The sequence below is a fragment of the Achroia grisella genome, unplaced genomic scaffold, assembly GCF_030625045.1.
Source record: "Achroia grisella isolate CSIRO2021 unplaced genomic scaffold, CSIRO_AGI_Agris_v1 utg114, whole genome shotgun sequence".
In the NCBI taxonomy this organism is placed as follows: Eukaryota; Metazoa; Arthropoda; class Insecta; order Lepidoptera; family Pyralidae; genus Achroia; species Achroia grisella.
The window spans coordinates 663,800-682,789 of NW_026712585.1; the positions used below are offsets into that span (position 1 = coordinate 663,800).

General features: G+C 33.9%; 1 protein-coding gene across 1 annotated transcript; it reads left to right on the forward strand.

Annotated features, from left to right (window-relative positions):
- Nucleotides 1-4,256: 4,256 nt before the first annotated feature.
- LOC131850701 (43 kDa receptor-associated protein of the synapse) lies at nucleotides 4,257-18,781 on the forward strand. The gene is made up of 13 exons (XM_059201025.1): nucleotides 4,257-4,308; nucleotides 5,754-5,870; nucleotides 6,382-6,464; nucleotides 6,930-7,093; nucleotides 7,784-7,935; nucleotides 8,438-8,560; nucleotides 9,588-9,771; nucleotides 10,896-11,096; nucleotides 12,098-12,207; nucleotides 12,827-13,007; nucleotides 13,546-13,736; nucleotides 14,119-14,266; nucleotides 15,633-18,781. The coding sequence occupies exons 2-13, from the start codon at nucleotides 5,833-5,835 to the stop codon at nucleotides 15,726-15,728; spliced, it is 1,671 nt and encodes a 556-aa protein (XP_059057008.1). The 5' UTR covers nucleotides 4,257-4,308; nucleotides 5,754-5,832; the 3' UTR covers nucleotides 15,729-18,781.
- The last annotated feature ends 209 nt before the right edge of the window (nucleotides 18,782-18,990 follow it).

The window sequence follows — 18,990 nt, forward strand, 5'->3', positions numbered from 1 at the left end:
CATGATAATGTTCACCATTAGCTTAACAGGTATTGAAATGTCTGATCTACGTCACAGATTGAGATTCAGCAAAAATAATAGGAAATGGCAAATTAGAACACCCTATGTCTCAGTCTCAGTCTTCTGAATGATACATTTCATAAGACAGTGACGTCATTTGCCGCTATATGCGTAGTTTTTTTCTTCGTAATCTATTGCTAACACCAATTAGTGCGGGAGAGAGAGAATTTTAGTATTAAGACTACGTGTCCCTTATACAATATATACTACCATGTAATTTTTATACAATAATTAATTAATCTTGATGTAATTTTGTCCATAGGATAAGGCAACTAATGTCAACGGGGGGAAAGGCGATTGTTAGTAATGTGGGCTGATATCTCATTGCTAGCAATGTACCATGTTTTCCATGGAAACCATCGTGATAAATTCTTGTTGAATTTGTCATGATGGGCCTGACCTGACCTCACGCTTATCTTATCATCCTCCACTGGTGCCCCGCCAGCGTAAACCGTTAGCGCAGGCGGGTACACCATTCCATTATCAACCATTAAAAAAAAAACTAATGTCAACGTTTTACACTAGTCAGACTTTTTTTATACAAGTTTATTTTAGAATTGCACGTAACTGAAAAACTCAATTTTGCCAAGATAAAGACGTATGTTTACTAATTAAACTTTGAAAAATGGGAAAGACAACGCAATTATAATAAATTTTCAGAATAAAAAGAAACTTACCATCGAGTGTGGCGTCAGCTTGCTTCCTATTTCAATAACAATCATTATAGTTTTATTTGTTAAAGTTTTTCGGTACATTACATAGGTAGGTATATGATGTTATTGAAAACATGGCCCTTGCAAAATCTGCGTATATCAAGCTTATATATCTTTAAGTTTTAAATTACTGATTGTATATATATAATTTTTGTTTTTATATCATATATATATATTTGTCAATTTGTATGTATATCTAAATGTTCTCAGATATCAATTATCACTTTAGTTTTCTATAAACTCTTTAATTGAATAAAAACACATTGTAAATCAATCATGCAGTTTTCTTCTAAATAATATTCCTGAGAGAGTTTGTATGTTAACAGGAAGCTTATAAAGCAAATAAAAAACTTCATACGTCTATATTACATTGCGATATAATTCCTCGCACGGTACAATCATTTGTATTCATGAATATGATTGTTTGTATCGGTCTTCGATCTTGTTTGGTCGGTGTTTTCTATGTATATTATGTATCTATGTAAAAAATCTGGATATTTATGGAATATTAGTTGTCCAGTAGCTATAACACAAGCCCTGATTACCGTGAGACTAGATGGCACGGTGTTAATTTATTTATAATTTTTTTGAAATGTATTAATTAATCAGAGTAGAATGTGAATTCAGATGTAGGTATTCGTTTTCAAGTCGGTTGTTTAGATACGTAAGTTCGTACAACTGGCAGTTCGCCGCGCATTATATAACGACCATGATCATTAGGGACGCCATATTTAAGCAAACCTTATCAAAATTGCTCCAACGGATGACACATAAAGTTACGAAAGTTTGTACCGACTTACAAAAAGAGGTTTCATGTACATATACGTTATGCTGGCCGTGTGACTAAATAAGTAAATGTCTGTAAGTATTAAGCTACTGCTAAGCTACTAGTAATAAGTATCTGCATGAATAAATTCATTTTATAATTAAGTTTAGAAGGCAACATATCCTTAAAAGTAGCATCACCGATCTCGGTTAAAATATACCAACCATATCCCATACCAGCATGATCTGACAGGATTCGAACCTGTATCTCTCACGTACTTTTTGTTGGATAAATAAACAAAGGATTAATATTTTCGGTAATCTCGTCAAAAGATGAGTATTATAAGTTTGACTTGTCTATATGTCTATGGCATTGTGAAGGTCCTAAACGAATCAACCGATTATGATGCGTTATTTTTTGTTTAAACAGCTGACGTGAACGAGATGGTAGTTAACTATGATTTATTTTTTGATTAGGGGTTACTAGGGGGCTACATTTTCTTACTTTATAATAATGTATATAATAAAAAAAATAATGTGCTATTGTAATAAAATCATAGTTACACAATTTTTACAGCGTGACAAATAGTAACGTGACAGCAACATGGCGTCACAGCACTGGGATGGAGTGGAGGGGCGCGCGCGCGCGGTGCGACTCTATGTAGGTGGAGGGATGCTGGCCGGCACACAGCATTGCGTTGAGTCGCCGTATAAAAAAATATTGGGTTTTCTGACGTCATTGAGAAAATTTGCAGGTTTTTGTTATTAGAAAATAGTAACCACCATTGTAACCGAAAACAATTTTACACTAATCGTAATGCCGGATAATGTATATTGTATTTATATTAACAAAGTTTATAAGTATTGTTAGCCTATACGAAATGGATAGACAGACTGTTTGGCATATAAAATCTCGTCAGTGGTCATAAGAAGTCACATGCATCATGCGCACTATACTATAAAAAAACGTACCAATCATGTTTCAGAAATAAAAAAAAATGTCAAAGAATGAATATTTTTTAATATTATTTTATACATATCTAAGATTACTAAAGCCGATAACTTATTTAATGAACTTAAATTAACGGTTATAAGAAATTTACTCGTTTTTTTTTTCTATTTCACCGATATTTTTGATACATCGAAAAAAAAGAAAGATATTTCTAATTTCTACTTACTATTATACTTCAAACAGGCCAACTACATCTGTGTTCATTGTAAAAAAAACAAGAACTGCCGACTCTACGCATGCCTATAGCCCCGAACACAACATCCCCCGTTGATTGGGGTGTGATCCGCAACAAGGACATCTGCGCCATTAAATTAACAATATACGATAACCGTGGAAAACAAAACTATTAAAATATAAGAAAATCTACGTGAAAAACACAATACCTTTGATGTGACGTGGAACAACAGCAGAAAACCAAAACAGTGGGTCACATTCCTCGATGGATCAGTTGTAGGTAAGTGTACATAACGATTTTTCGTGTTCTTATTTTAAAAACTGTTCTATTTTTGAAAATGCTAACCTTTTATATAACTAAATTAAAAAGTTAATAGACATTCCTTTTAATTTTGCTGCATTAAAACCTCCTTTCACAATTTTAAATAGAAAACATATTTAAGGTTGTACTTACTAGTATATACTTACGTCCGAAAATAAATGTTCTTAATTCAAAATGTCCACATGGATAGAAAAAACTAGACTATTCTTATTTTTTTTTTATCGTTTGTGATAAAAATACCTAAAACTGAGTTATGACCTAATTTTAGGATGTCACCTACCTAGATATGACCTAGGTCGCATCTGTACGCTAGATATTATTACACGGTTACCTACTTAGAATTTATCTCAGCGATATTGTACTTAGAGCCATTTTAGTTTGGAATTTTAAGAGTGATTCTTTGATGGTGTAACACTAAATATTCGAATTAGAATCAGTGCTTAAGTGTAATATTAATTATTCTTCAAAGTATCGAAATAGACGAATCCTCTCTACTTAGTATTCTACCAACATTAAATTTCATTGCGCAACTTTAATACTAAGAAAGGTGCGACCCTTTTCATTAGTAGTATTAATATGTATCGTTTTGTGTAATATCTTCAATTTTAAATGCAACTAAAGAATGTCGATACTTTCTGCTGTCTACAGGTATGTATATAATATTATATTAATTTAAATATGTCAATAAATATTAATATAAAAGCATAAAAATGAAAGTCCGCCCAAAAAAAAAATTGTCGCAAAACAGCTTTGAAACTACAGTTCGGTTGAAGAGTGATATGTGACAGTGCATTTACAAGCATAAATTTTTAATACTTCAGAATGGCAACGCATGAAGGGAAACACAGGTTTCACATGATGACTTTTCCGAACTGTACTGATGCTGTTGGGCTTTACAGCTTCACCGAACGATAGGGCAGGTTTGTACCCTTCTGCACGATAGACGGCGAGTGGCAAATGGCACTCTAAACAAACGGGAGGACTTTTGGAACAGCTGTAGGACAACTCCAGCTTGATGGTTGGACGATGGACGATGATGGACGAATGTACCTATGTTACGCTCTTTATGTGTATAGAATGGTTACGACTTACCATGTTACCGTCAGATTGATTGTCAGTAGGTATTGTTGCATAGAAAAAAAAGGATTTTTTCTGTGTCTACAGGTAATGAAACGTGCGTAAATGGAGGGCCTCGTTAGCGCTGATGACCTCGATATGGATCCTATATTGATTCTAGGTCCGCCAGACACCGCCTGATTTAGGTATGTATATATAGTTTGCGTTGCACTTTTGCTTCTTGTTGATACTTCGTTTTGTTAGTATTTCTATTGATGACCCCGGCGGTCTTATGGTTAAACCACACACCGTTTTACTTCCGATGGTCGTAGATTCAATTCTTCCCACGCTACAAACATTTGTATCCATGAGTAGGATTGTTTGTATTTGTCTATACGGTTTCTAAGTATGTATGCATTTACAAAAAAAAAAAAGTATTTCTATCCGTTGTCTAGTACCCATAACACAAGCTCTCCTTAGCTTGAGATGAGATATCGCTGTGTGAATTGTCCACGGTTATTGTTATTATTATTATCAGAGATACAATCAAATATAAAAATTTACACAAAATATTTTTATGTATCTAACAGATTAACAAGTCTAAGTCGGTGTTGTAATCCACTAGTTCTACGATGCTTAATAATCATGTTAAAATTATAGTACAAAAAGGATCGATTTATTTTCCGCTATTATGTTAAATTGTGTTTAAAAAAGTTTAAATATAATTTATAACTGAAATTGTATTTTGTTGGTAAATTCGTTTAATCCGAGCAATTAAAAGTTGACGGAAACTGCTGATCCATCGTTCCCAATTTAATTTCCATTGACTTTAATAAAAGAATAACGGTTTAAATACCGATAAAAACCGTATAGACAATAATTTTATGGACTCTCATTCCTTCATTTTTTATGAAGATACTGCAAACTATTACTTAAAACCCGTTTAAGTGAAATAGAAAAAACATCTAATCATATGAAAATTTTTAATTTGTCTGAAAGTTACATAAATTTTAGAATTTTGCAACTGTTACCTTAGAAGGTTTTATGATTAAGTAGCCAGTTGAATTGAATTGTACAGTCAAAAACATTAATAAAATGGACATGCTATGTATTGCTAATGTCAGGAACTATTGATACGATTTTAAAACATTTTTTAGCGTTGGATAACTCATTTATCGAAAAGTTTATAGGTTACGTAACAACACGCAACGATCTATAGGAGCGGAGCGTCCATAAAAATTATTACAAAAATGAGAAAAATAATGTCCTGTACGAGCTTCTGATGCAATTGCACGTATCAGTTACTGTCATAGATAAATAAACGGTATTGAATTTGATTTAATAAAATTTCAACTGTTTGACTTTTTATTAGGAATGTTTAATGTAATACAGTCACAATAAAGTATGTGATTATTGTCACACTCTTAGTACATATTCTGTACTGAACTTTGAAATAAACTTAATTATAGACAAAGTGAGCAAAGGTGGACTTACCTTTAAAAGAGATCTCTACCAGTCAATCTAACACAGCATGGCATAGCTAGTAGTGAGTGACACTATCCCAACAAAATAATTATTGAAATGTCCTAATTTAATAATAATCATTTGATACTGAACAAATATATATATGTTTTGTTTCGCTCACATTTAGTGCGGCGGCGCGGTGTGCGAGCGAGCTAGACGCGATGCACCCAACGGCCAGGTGACGCTGTCGCCTACACCCGCGGAACATGTCATGGGACTCTATAGAGTCGCGCGACTTCCTCGGGTCAGTTAATATTTATTAATATATTTAATATTTATTCAAATTTTCTACAATAGATACTATCAGGTGGTTTGGAATAGCAAATATTTCTCTATTAAGGTGTCCCTACATTTGTAATATTCCTGTCAACACTTGAGACCCTTCCATTAGTTTACGTCTCCACTAACATAGATTTTCAAGTTCAATGTAAATAAGTCTACGTCCCGACTCCGCGTCGAATGTACGCGTAAATAATACGCCATGTAGCACATTATCAAATAAACTTACTAATGTACAATAAATAGTACACTTACCAGTATACTCACTACCCATATACGACAATAACACTCTTATTTTTTATTACAATATATTATGTAGCGAAACCTAATCACATCATATATAATGCTACAGTGGTGAGGTGATAACTACCGCGCTACACACTATATAAATATACTAAACTTATTAAATCTCGTATAACAGCTAATATTATTACTGCGAAATATGATTATTATTTTATATAATATTTTTATTACAGCGGGGTGCCGGCTCACCAGTTGTCGGCGACGCGACTGCTCAGCTCACCTGACCCGTCGCGACACCATATAGATGAGCAGCCAGGTTATTCTCACAACATAAGTCTTCCATTACCTACTCAGTTACACATTCCACATCACATTTTACAATCTCTTATGCTGTCGCCTTCGGAAGTGAATTATCCATGATATTAAATTTAATTTCCTATCATAATAAAATGGTATGTTTTTTCCAAAAAAATTAAACTACGCTTGAAATGCAATGTTAAAAATTAATATCATGGCAGTATTAAAGTAACGAAGAAATGCATTAAGTAAGTAATACTCTATTTATCCAAATAGCAAGTTACAGAGTTCAAGCAAATAGTTTGAAAATGTCATAACTTTGGTGTAATAATTGTTTACATATTTATTTTAAACATTCATTGCGAATTCCATTTGAGCCACTTCATTTCATTTCAAGTTCGTCAAAATAACTATTTAAGAATTATATCACTTAAATTCAAACACATCAAATCTACAACTCGAATTCTGACTTACACTTTTCCAGAAGTTTACCCATTCTCTGAGGATTACACAGGGGGAGACCTGCGCAATGGGGCTCTACGGTGGGGCTCCAGATTTGGACCAGCTCACCGCCCTCCCACCGCTGGGTTGCTTGACTGTTTCCGTGCTTGCCGATCCAGGCTGGACCAGTATCTAGCCAGAAGAAAGGTAGAGCAGATATATTTAGTATTCTGTATAATATTAATTTGACGGCCGCGGTGGTATACCGGTTTAGCACACCGCTTTACTTCCGATGGTCGATTCCTTGAACGGTACAAACATTTGTATTCATGAGTATGACTGTTTGTATCGACTTGGGTTTTTTCTATGTATATTGTGTATGTATTTAAATCTAAGTATTTATATAAGTTGTCTTGTACCCATAACACAAGCATTGCTTACTTTGGGACGAGATGACGTTGTGTGAACTGTCCAGGGGTATTATTATTATTAAATGATGTATTCTTCGCCACAAGTTCCTTAACATTTTCTTCGATTATGGCAATGTATGAACTGTTTAGTACGGAATGAATATTCATTAAGCCTTATATAGGGTTAGTCAGAAAGGAAAATGAACAACTTGCGTTCTACAACTTTTCCTGGAACCATATCTCAATAATGACGACAACTAAGATTTAAATGTCTACATAGTTTTTTGATACTATTTATTGTATACAAACGTTCACACAAGCACATTTCATTAAAATCCACAACGAAAAGGTACGCAGATTTTTAACTCATAGATTAGTGATAAATGAAGTCAATGTTGATAGTGTTGCAGACAAACAAACTTATTCTTTCCAATTAAATTATCTAATGCAAGGACTTTAGAAGTTGAAAGAGTATGACGTGAAACAGATCGATCGTGGAGTAAGACTCTACGGTCAGAATGAACAACGGCTAGCAGTGAAGATATGGCTGTCCGCCCTCCGTGGCATCCGACATCGTACGGACAAGTTCACGCTGCTTGGACACTTGTACCAGGCGTACATGGATTTTGGGAAGTACAGGCAAGTATATATTTATAAAGGTTTTTTTTTAATTTGGCTATCTGCAATCAGTATGGATACTATTATATAAGCAGGTGAGTTGTTGGAAATTGGCGTGGTAGGATTTCTATCCATTGACAAAGTCTATATATATTTTTAAAGGTAGATTTAGCCACACATTACAACCATAGTGTCGACGTTGTGAATTGTGAAAAGTCATCTGTTTTGATCCTCTTCTATTTCACAAGTTTCTACCGTCAAATGGCTTGCTTTTTGAAGCTTCTGTTGAAAAGCAAGGAGATTGATCAATGATTATTGAATTACTGGGTACGAAGGCATAATATTTTAGTATTCCTAGTGATTTTCATATTAAAGGACATTGCTTATTGCAAACAGCGTTCTAATATCTTTTACAGCGGTGATAGATATATTATTTATACTTTTAATTGCTGTGGGGTAAAGGAAATTAAGGACTTTAATCAATTAATATATAATACATTAATATTTGTTTCTATTAACACAGAGAATCTCTGGAGTTCGCCAATCGTCAGCTTGGTATATCCGAGGAGTTAGACTCGGCACCAATGCGGGCGGAGGCATATCTGAATTTGGCGCGTGCTCACCAAACCTTGGGTGGTCTAGACAGGTCAGTATAATTAATTATATGAATTAAATATTTAAAAATAATGAAAAGTTTCCTTATTTATTAGCGATCATTTTCAATTCATCATAACGTAGTCCTGGTAGCTTCATATTGTATCTTAAGTATTAGTAAATATATTTTATATAATATATATACATGTATATAGCATGATAGCTCTGACTATTCTATCTGTACTAATAGTCGTAAAAGTATTTCAATCTGTACATAATACAAAATGAAGTCGCTTAGACCTTTTAAATAACACAACGGATTTTTAGCAATAGATAGAGTGATTCAAGAGTAAGGTTTATTATATGTATAACTAGCAGTACCCGCGACTTCGTCCGCGTGGAATTTAACTTTATTTTTCTAAAATAAAAGTGCCTAAGTTACTTCTTATTACATCAGCTACCTGCCAATAAAAGTCCCGTCAAAATCGGTCCAGCCATTTTAGAGATTAGCCGGAACAAACAGACAGACAAAAAATGTTATTTTGGTGGATATACCGCATTTATATTCATATTCATGTAGTAAAAAACGCTTATTTCAATATTACAAACAGACACTCCAATTTTATTTATATGTATAGATACATGTACGATGCTATGCCGGGGCGAGTAGCTAATAGCACAGATAACATACATAATATTACATACTAATAGTATATAAATAATCATTACCACCGAAGTCACAGTGGTTGGCTGATTGAAACTGAAAGAGATTTCTTTCAGAGATAAGACCACTGACAGTCAATGAAACCAGCGGACTGTGATTAATATGTATAATATGAAAACTATTATATATGATAGAAGATAAAAGTATATAAAATTAGATTAGAATGGTAAGATTATTAAGTAAGTGGTAAGTATCGGAGCCGGTCGGACAAGAAGTGGCAAGTACGGTAGCGGTGCGTTGGGTGCGTAGACAACCTTGCTCACAATAAACCTAAAATGGTCTACCATTTTTAATATTCATCTACTATTTGTACTGTGAGTTACTTTTATTATAAATCATAATTGTTTTTCCTTAGGGCTCTGTCGTATGCTCGCCATGCTCTCTATAATGATTGCGGTGGTGGTTCAACGGCAGGCTGCGTTCACCTCACAGTAGCGGCCGTGAGCTTGGAGTTGGGGGCGTTTTCCAAAGCGATGGACGGGTTTCAAAAGGCGTTGGCGGTTGCACAGGGTCAGAACGATAACACGTTGTTGCTTCAGGTACGGCTTGGTGGATCATGCATCATGGAAATTGTCGCTCAGTTCCGTACGTGTCTTAATAAAGATGGTGGTATTATGCTTTAAAAGATTCCTCCTTAATTAGATTTTTAATGAATTAATTATACTAATTATAGAGTACTATCTCCAGCGGTTTACCTGTGCGGCATTATACTCGTACACTTTCCTTTCCAATGAAAATTTAAACAAAATCTTAATGATGATGCTTTATTACATAGAATAAAATAAAGTCACTGTCGCTGTATATGCTTAAATATTTAAAACTACACAATGGATTATTTTTAATAGATATAGTGATTCTAGAGGAAGGTTTATATATATAATACCTGTACACCCGTGCGAAGCCGGGGCGAGTAGCTAGTACTTTATAAAATCAACCTGTTGTAGATTTCGGCTTTCTTAACCTATTATTTTCATGTCTGTGTTTATTATTCAGGAGATAATAATTAGGAAAAACTACTTTATAAGTTTACAAATTGCACAGGGCCAGTGAATCTCTTCACTTGCTAAATCCCGTTAACCGTAATAATTATATATTGTGTCAGAGGTCAACATACGGCCGTCCGTATCCGCACAAATATTGTGTGCATATCGGGTTCTATGTTGATTGTCGCATGCGTATTCGTTGTTAATATGTATTTACTTAGAACAATATGCAAGTTTCTTGCTCATTTTTCTTGTGATGAGTATTCCGAATGTAAAATTAAAAACTATGACTAATCAAAAGTGCTTCTATAAAGTTTATTTGAATAAAGATTATTTAAATTTCTATTTCGTAACTTGATTACAAACATAATATATTATACAGGTTAGTCAGAAAGACTATGAAAGTACCGTTTACATAAGACCTTTGAACCCATTTTCGAGAAAAATGAGTTCATAGGTGTTATGTAAACTACAATTACGATAAAAGACAACCTTAATAACAGCTGTTATCAGCTCTATCATAAAAGAGGAATATGTAACGACATTAATAGTTTTTATGAATGAAAATCAGTGGCGCGCTTTTATTTTGGTTACGCGCCCTATTGACCATATATAATATAGAATTATGTTATATATATATGGAAATAACATAATATAACGAAGTATTAACTCTTATCAAGGTGTACGTGGGCCTGTCAGAGCTATGGCGCCGACTACGCGATGCAGAGCGTGCTGTAGCGTGTGCTGCCCGTGCATGCGACCTCGGCCGGACACCGCGCACTGTTGACCTCAACACTCGCCACCACCGCACCGCGCTGCTGCAGATGGCGGCCGCTTTACGAGCCAGAGGCGAACTGGGTGACGCACACGACTATTGCAATGTTAGTCTACTGCCACAGATGTACTTACTGTAGTCTATGTACACAAGGCTGGCAACGCAGATATAACCGTCGATTTCAACTTGCACAAGTTCTTATTATATTTTTCTTTCCTTCTTCAACTAAGTTTCAGTGATCGTCATTCTATATTTTTCAGTGTATATAGAAGATTATTTTTGGCAGGCTGCCGTGATTGTTGCTGTGGAAGAAAAAGCCCTGCGAATTGTAGAGTAAATAGTTGTCCGCGTCTTGTCATTTCACTGTTTAACCTCATCCTATCTAGTAACTAAAACAGTTAATAAAACACGTTATCAGTAAAATCGGAGAGAGACATAGTTACCCGCTCAATCCACCTTGGACAAAGTTTCCCTCTGGTGAATCAAGATTAATTTAAACATGAATCAGTGTAATTATACACAATTTCATATGAAGAGGGATGAGTAAGGACAGACTTTTATACCAGTTTTTCTCGTCATATTCTACTGAAATTACTGTATCAAATCTTATTTATCATAAGAGTTTATTATAATAATAATTATTATTATCCTAAACAAATCACACTGCCATCTAGTCCAAGCTAAACAGATTTTGTATCATATGTACTAGATAACTGCTACTTAAATACATAGTACTCGTATGGATCCATCTCCACCATCCACATCCAGGCCGCAATACTAATAGTCAGACTCATGAATACAAATTTTTGAACTTTGCGAGGTATCGTACCTGCCACCATTGGAAGTAACGCAGTGTGTTAAACCACTTGACCACCTAGGCCGTTATTAACTCCTTTTAAATATTATTACAGGCTACATGAATAGAGATCATTTAATTTAATAATAATAATAATCTCAGGACAATTCGCACAGTGGCATCTAGACCCTAGTTAAGCTAGCTGAAGCTTGTGTTATGGGTACTAGATAACTGATACGAGTACATATACATAGATTTTTATTTGTAAATACATACATATTATACATAGATTATAATTTGGATATTAACAGGAGGCACTGCGTCTGGCGGCGGTGGCTGGTGACCAGGGATGCTATGCACGTGCAGTAAGAATAGCCGGCGACGTGTACAGACGGAAGTGTGATGTTGGAAAGGCGCTTAGGTACGTACTTATCCTAAATAATCTATTTCTTTATGTACATATTTATTTAGTACAAACATACGTAATGTACAAAGAAAACAGACTGATATAAACAATCATACTCATTAATAAAGATGTTTGCAATCGAACCGTGCGAGTAATCGAACCTTCGAGCAAAGCCTATTATTACTGACTAAACGATTACTTCAATGACGAGCATGCATGGCAATGGTTATAATATACATATAAAACACTCAGACTGATACAAACAATCATACTCATAAATACAAATGTTTGTACAGTGTTAGTAATCGAACCTTAAAGGCAAAGCCTATTACTCACTAAACGATTACTTCAAAAACGAGCGTCCATGGCAATAGTTGTTTATGAACGGGATTTGCCTTTAATGTTAGATATAGACACCTATATAAATATACATTGTAAATAAACTGGCTTATTTATAAATAAAATTAGAAATTTACTTTTCTGCCAGTTCTCAATTGAATCTAAATACTGAACTGGACGGTAGGGAAAAATGATAATACATATAAAAAAAAATACGTTCATAAGCGGTTAAAATATCCTGCCTAAATGACTTTGGAATTTGAATATTAATTTGAACCTTTTTACCATATTTAAGGCATTACGAAGTAGCAATGGGGGCTGGCCAGGCACTTGGTGACAGGCTCGCCCAAATGGAAGCTATGGACGGCGCCGCGCGGTGTCTGGAGGCATTGCGCCTGCAGGGCAGGATCTGCAATTGTAGACCATTGGAGTTCAACACTAGATTACTGGAGGTCGCTACTTCAGTTGGTGCTAAGGTGAGCCACGTCACGACTACAAAATAACAAACTTTACTGAAAAAAATAAGGTTTAATAGATACGCGTATACAGATTAATGAAATTCTTACATTTTATCAAGTATATAAAAGAATATTAGTTATTAGATTCCCACTCACATTCTAAAGAATGATAGATAAGCCGAGTAAATATGAAAGCAGAGTGCAATAATAGTGACTAGTAGTGTTCCCCATGTTGTTTTAGCGATAAAATCGCCTTTTGGCACGTATTTTTTAATTGCGCAATAAAGAGTTAGATTATAATTATTATCCCAAGTGACAAATGAAATTAATATTTCGTATGTTTTTACGCCTAAAACCAATCGTCATGAATTTAATCATATATAAGAAAGAAAGATATAATAGTCTTGGATGGACCTTCTCGTTGGTTGTTCTCATATATATAACTTTTGTGATGGAGACATTGGCTTTTATCCCAATCAATTTAGTCAGAACGAAGTTGCAACCGGAAACTAGTAATAAAACAAATCGATGCATAATAAAGAACATTCTACATCAGATGCTAGTACGCCGTGTACGACTAAGGCTTGCGGAGATCTACACGGCTCTGGGCGATAACAACGCGGCGGCACGACAGAAACGCGCGGCGGCGGCGTGGGCGGCGCCCGCGTGCGCCCGTTGTCGCGAACCTCTTGCAGAACAGCCCGAACCGCTCGCATCACTGCCATGCGCTCACATAGTACATCATGCGTGAGTCGATTTGGTTGTTTAGAATTCAGATTATAATATATGTAAATATTTTAAATTTTAAGGGTGTAGAGTTTCGTCCTGGTTACTGTAGAATAGCTAAATTTCATTCAAGACTCAAAGTGAATTCTGGGGTATTTGGGACAAAAGTTTACAAACAAGACAGTAATCTGGCGGCATGTGTGCTTATTAAGGTTGTACTCAAACGGAGTTGTTTCATATAATGACGGTATATAATTATCAGTCCGATCATAATTCTGTCAAAAAAATCCGTTCCAACTAAAATTCCGCCTACTCGTTTCCCGAACATGTTTCGCCATTTGCCAAGACATATCAGAAAAAAAAACTGACAAAAATGAGACAAAATAAGTAATTGTGACAATAGATGCATGCCGGAGTCGTGGTCTCGGCGATCGACACGGAGCGCGGCCGGTGCAGCGAGCGCGGCGGCCGAGTGCGCCGAGTGCGCTTCTCCACGGGCGCCTCGTGCGCCTCCGCCCGCGCCGCCTGCGCCACGCACGCTACCCGCACAGGTATGACATGATGACACATACCTTAACAACCTACCGACGATTGACATTACGACGATTCGGTTCTAACTCCTTAGCGGTGCCTTGAGACTGAAGTTGTACCGTCAGGCAGGAGCTGGCTTTCAGCCAGTGGTGCCGTAGTTTGTAGTGCCGTCTGCACTCGCCCTCTATCGTCGACGGCGGTCGAATGAGGGGTTTAACCACGACATGTAAAATGCTTAATATTGTCTTTATTTCAAACAATAGAAAGGTTTTAGGTACATGAATATCTGTAAATCTCTGTACATAATATTGTATAATATGATGACTTATTTAATGCAATTTAATTTACATTACACACTATTTATATTAATTTTAGTTATTACGTAGATTTTTATTTATAAATATGTAGTTATCGCACTTTTTTTATTATGCAGCTTTTAATTGAAATTTTATTCGGATTTTGTCATCTTCTCCTGTACTTTAGTTAATATTTAACACAATTTATATTCTTCATCGTAGCGTCATCTCGGCCTCTGCCAGGGACCACAACTCACAATTGAATTTGGCTTTAAATCTAAATTATTATTTGGGCCCCCGGTGGAACCCGAGGAATAGGTCACCTGAAGTTTGAAAAGTGAGTCGTTTACCCCACCGACCCCTGTTTCCATTGTGTCAGTGCAATGTCGTATAAGGTGGTAATTATTGTTTATACCTGTTTAGGGAAATTATAGGTAAGTGCCTAATTATTACATCATCGTATCCCTTTATCCCATTATTTGAAGTTGGTGCAGTGTATTCTTTTCATTAGTCATTGTCAAGTTCTCTCACCTTTATGCATAAAATGATTATATGTATATGTTACGTACCTACCTACTTACAAGGTAAATTATGTATGTTATACATTCCTTCCAGTAACACACAGGTTGAATACAAATTATTCTTCATTTAATCACTACATTCTAATGATGTCACGACTTTCGCAGTGTACATACAATAACGTAAGTAAGGAAACCCTATAAAAAAATATGTAGTAGGTACTATATTGCTGGCAATGTACTAGCAATGGGGTCACAAATTCTTCATTACTAAGAATCTCGTCCTTCACCTACAAAACATACCTAATAAAATTTACATGCATATTGCAATACTTCTAACCTAGCCTGAACTGAAATTATTAATATTTTTCCAGAAGTATATTCCACTAATACTGTATCAGAAATATGTTGATTAATATTTCTGATACAGTATTAGTAGAATAAACTTCTGGAAAAATAACACCTAACTCAATAATATATTATATGGAATCGACACAAAAATAAACCTAATAACTATCGACTGAACCTTTGAAGATATGAAAAATTCTGACTCATATATTATTTAATTCCAGGACTTCCCATTCGGCACCCCACCAACGCTTCGAGATTCGGACCTGAACTCCATGGTGTCGGATCATAGCAGTCAGCAAGCCACATCAAGTGTTTAATTTGGTTAACAATATTTAATTTTCATTTTCCCTTTCACCCAGTACACCCTATTACTATTACCCTACATAGAAAAATATGTCACTAGGCAGAGGCCTATACAACAAAAATATACCTAAGGTTTTTTGTAGTATGGTTTATACTCATCTGAGTTAAAAACGATGTAAATTATGTAAATTATTTTGCGGCTTTTTGAGTTGTACCTATATTATATGTTTCTCGTAATTTTAGTCTGAAAGTAGCTAGGTACTTCTATATATCTAGAGTTTCAAAACCACCTTAGTTGTACAAAGACAAACGTCTACTCTACAATTTCTCCGACACTGACTCTACTTTTATTTATTTTATTAGTATTACTACATTCTTGAACTAAATTACCAAACTACAAAGCGAGTTATAATTTGAGATTGATAGAAATATTGATTCTACATTTAGCTTGACTTTATACTACGCGTCCTTATATTATTATTATATTAATACCTGAAGAGATACTTTGCAACTTTACAAAATTGCGCGGATGGAGGAGTATTAAATTTAGCACATTTATTATAAAGAAAAAGTGCAGAATACCAATATTTATTTTTAAATTATGTATAAAATACATTAAACCAATAAAAAAACATTACATACACTATATGTATTTGACACACACACGCACATATACTTTTTTATTGATTGCCTGTGCGACTACCTGTACCTCTGACTATAAAAATATATTATCGTTAGAACCTTAATAATGTCAAAACTTCTAATTTAAATTAATTGTGGTCGTGCTCCGACCACTGGGCGACCACTATTTACTGTACTACGCGATGTAATCCGTAGGATCGGTAGCTGTACTACAGCGTAGGCTGTAGACCTCACAGTCATTTCAATTGCTACGAATGAAACGCAACAATTATGTTTATTTGAATGACGTAACTGCCAATTGTATCAGATACAATTAGTTTTACACATTAGTTAACTAAACAATCACTTCGGATCTATACACATTCGAATATTGTAGACAGTAGTGCATATTAATAAAAATAAAATAAAAATAAAAATTTATTTATTTGCTTGAAATATGAAATAAATATTCAAAGAATATTAGTATCAGGAAAATAGTCCTCATATCTCGCCATTGTTTTGGCATGCAAACATTGACTAACCAATGCTAATTAAATTATTAAAAATAATATTTTTGTGAGACTAATAAGCGCTTGCTACGCCGTAGACCGTAGAGTTCACTGTTATTGGGGTTACCACCATTGCTAATATAATATTATTTTCTGTCTTCTTTCCAGTAGTATTTTCTTATTACCTAGGTAACTGTTCTACTATACATCTGCTATTCTAAGGTTACTTTGTTAAGATTGTTTTAATCAATAATCTCACTTTGTTGTGTAATATTTATATAATTCTTACTTTATACATATATTGTTGTGTACCTTTTCTTTAATTTTACAATGCAAATAGGGTACATTCTATGAATCTGTGTTATGGTGTGAAACAATGACATTTTGTAGCAGGACCTAGCTACCATGGCTGTATTCAAAATGAAATCGCGTTGTATTTAATATACTTTACCTATAAACTACCTGTGAAAATTAATGAAATACAAAACAAATCGCGCTACGACATATGTATATACTCGTACCTCTGGTGTCCATAAGCTACGGTAACCATTTACCATTAGATGAGCCGTATGCGTATATTGTTTGCCAGCAATATAGTATAAAAAATTGCGCTAGGTACCCAGCTTTTCTGTACTGTACCATCAATTGAGGTACTTATACAAATCTAAGCTCGTTTATTGGCAAGCGTTAAAGTATTATTCTCGCCAAATACGAAATTTCTAAGCTGTTTTTTTAATAATCCCAAGCATATATTTTTTTAGCTTTGAAATTATTAAAGTATTTACTAGATAAGGAGAAAAGGGTGATAGAATTACACGAAATAAAAGATGGTAATGGATCCTATGGAATTGTAAACGATTGAAAAGGAACGAATGTCCATATCCTTTTAAATTAATCTAATATATAACTTTAGGGTACGATTCCTTTAAAAGATACGCTTTATTAACCAAAAGGGAACCTTTGTTTTGTACGAATTATTATAAAATTAATTATATATATAAATAAAAAGGTATTGATGTATATTTAAAGATAATTATACATGTATAAATCCGTTTAAAATGTAATTAATGGTTTTCGAAAGAGTATATTATATACGCTTATATTATAAATTAAATTTGTTGCTATATTATTATACTTTTGTTGTAGGGTGTAATAAGTAGGAATTAAAGAAACGATACGTAGATTTAATTCCCAGATGTTCCAGATAAATCACTTATTAAATGTACTAAGTCCACGATAAAGATTATTCAACTGCCAAGTAGGTGTGGTCAATTAATATAAGACATTAAACACGACGTTAAACATATATACATATTAATATTTCTATATATACATATATATTATATATAAAAGTCAAATAATTGCACTAATTTTAAAGAAGAGCATTCTAACTGGAGTAATGTAAAAGTAACAGTAATATCCATCAGATATCTTTACATAGTTTATAATTCGCTTCCGCTATCTGCTCAACAGATTTTAATACAGTTTACAGCAATAGTTACAGTGATTTAAGAATATTTATATAAATAATATATACATATTATGGTGCAGAAAAATCGAAAAGTTCAAAGATTTGAAATGTGGTATTGTAACATTGCAGCGTACGAAGCCGGGGCGTTTAATTAAGGTGGAAGTTTAATTAACTCATACCATAGTTATTTCGCTGCATGTAAATAAATATATGTATATAGACAGATTGTTTTTTTATTGAGTGTTAAACTTTTACACTACTCCTTTATGTTTGAACATTACATAAATTCTATCAACGTTGCTATATAATTATGTTATTTACAATTACGATATATACTTAGATAAACCTATGTACATACATAATAGTAAAAGCAGATATATTTTACGTAAAATATAGTATTTGATAACACATTATTTATTTACACACTTTTTCTTATTACTGTTATATATTTTAAAAATATTTAAAACTGCAATAAATAAAATGCGTTTTACTTAAAAAAAAACTTTTATAGTACGAAAATAAAATTATATAGAGATATTGACAAAATGTAATAGTAATCACACAATAGTACCTAATATAAAAACTAAGAAGTATAGTTAGAAAAATATAAAAAAATATAATATATTATATACTTACCTATTGTGAAACATATATAAATAAATTCATAATATTGCG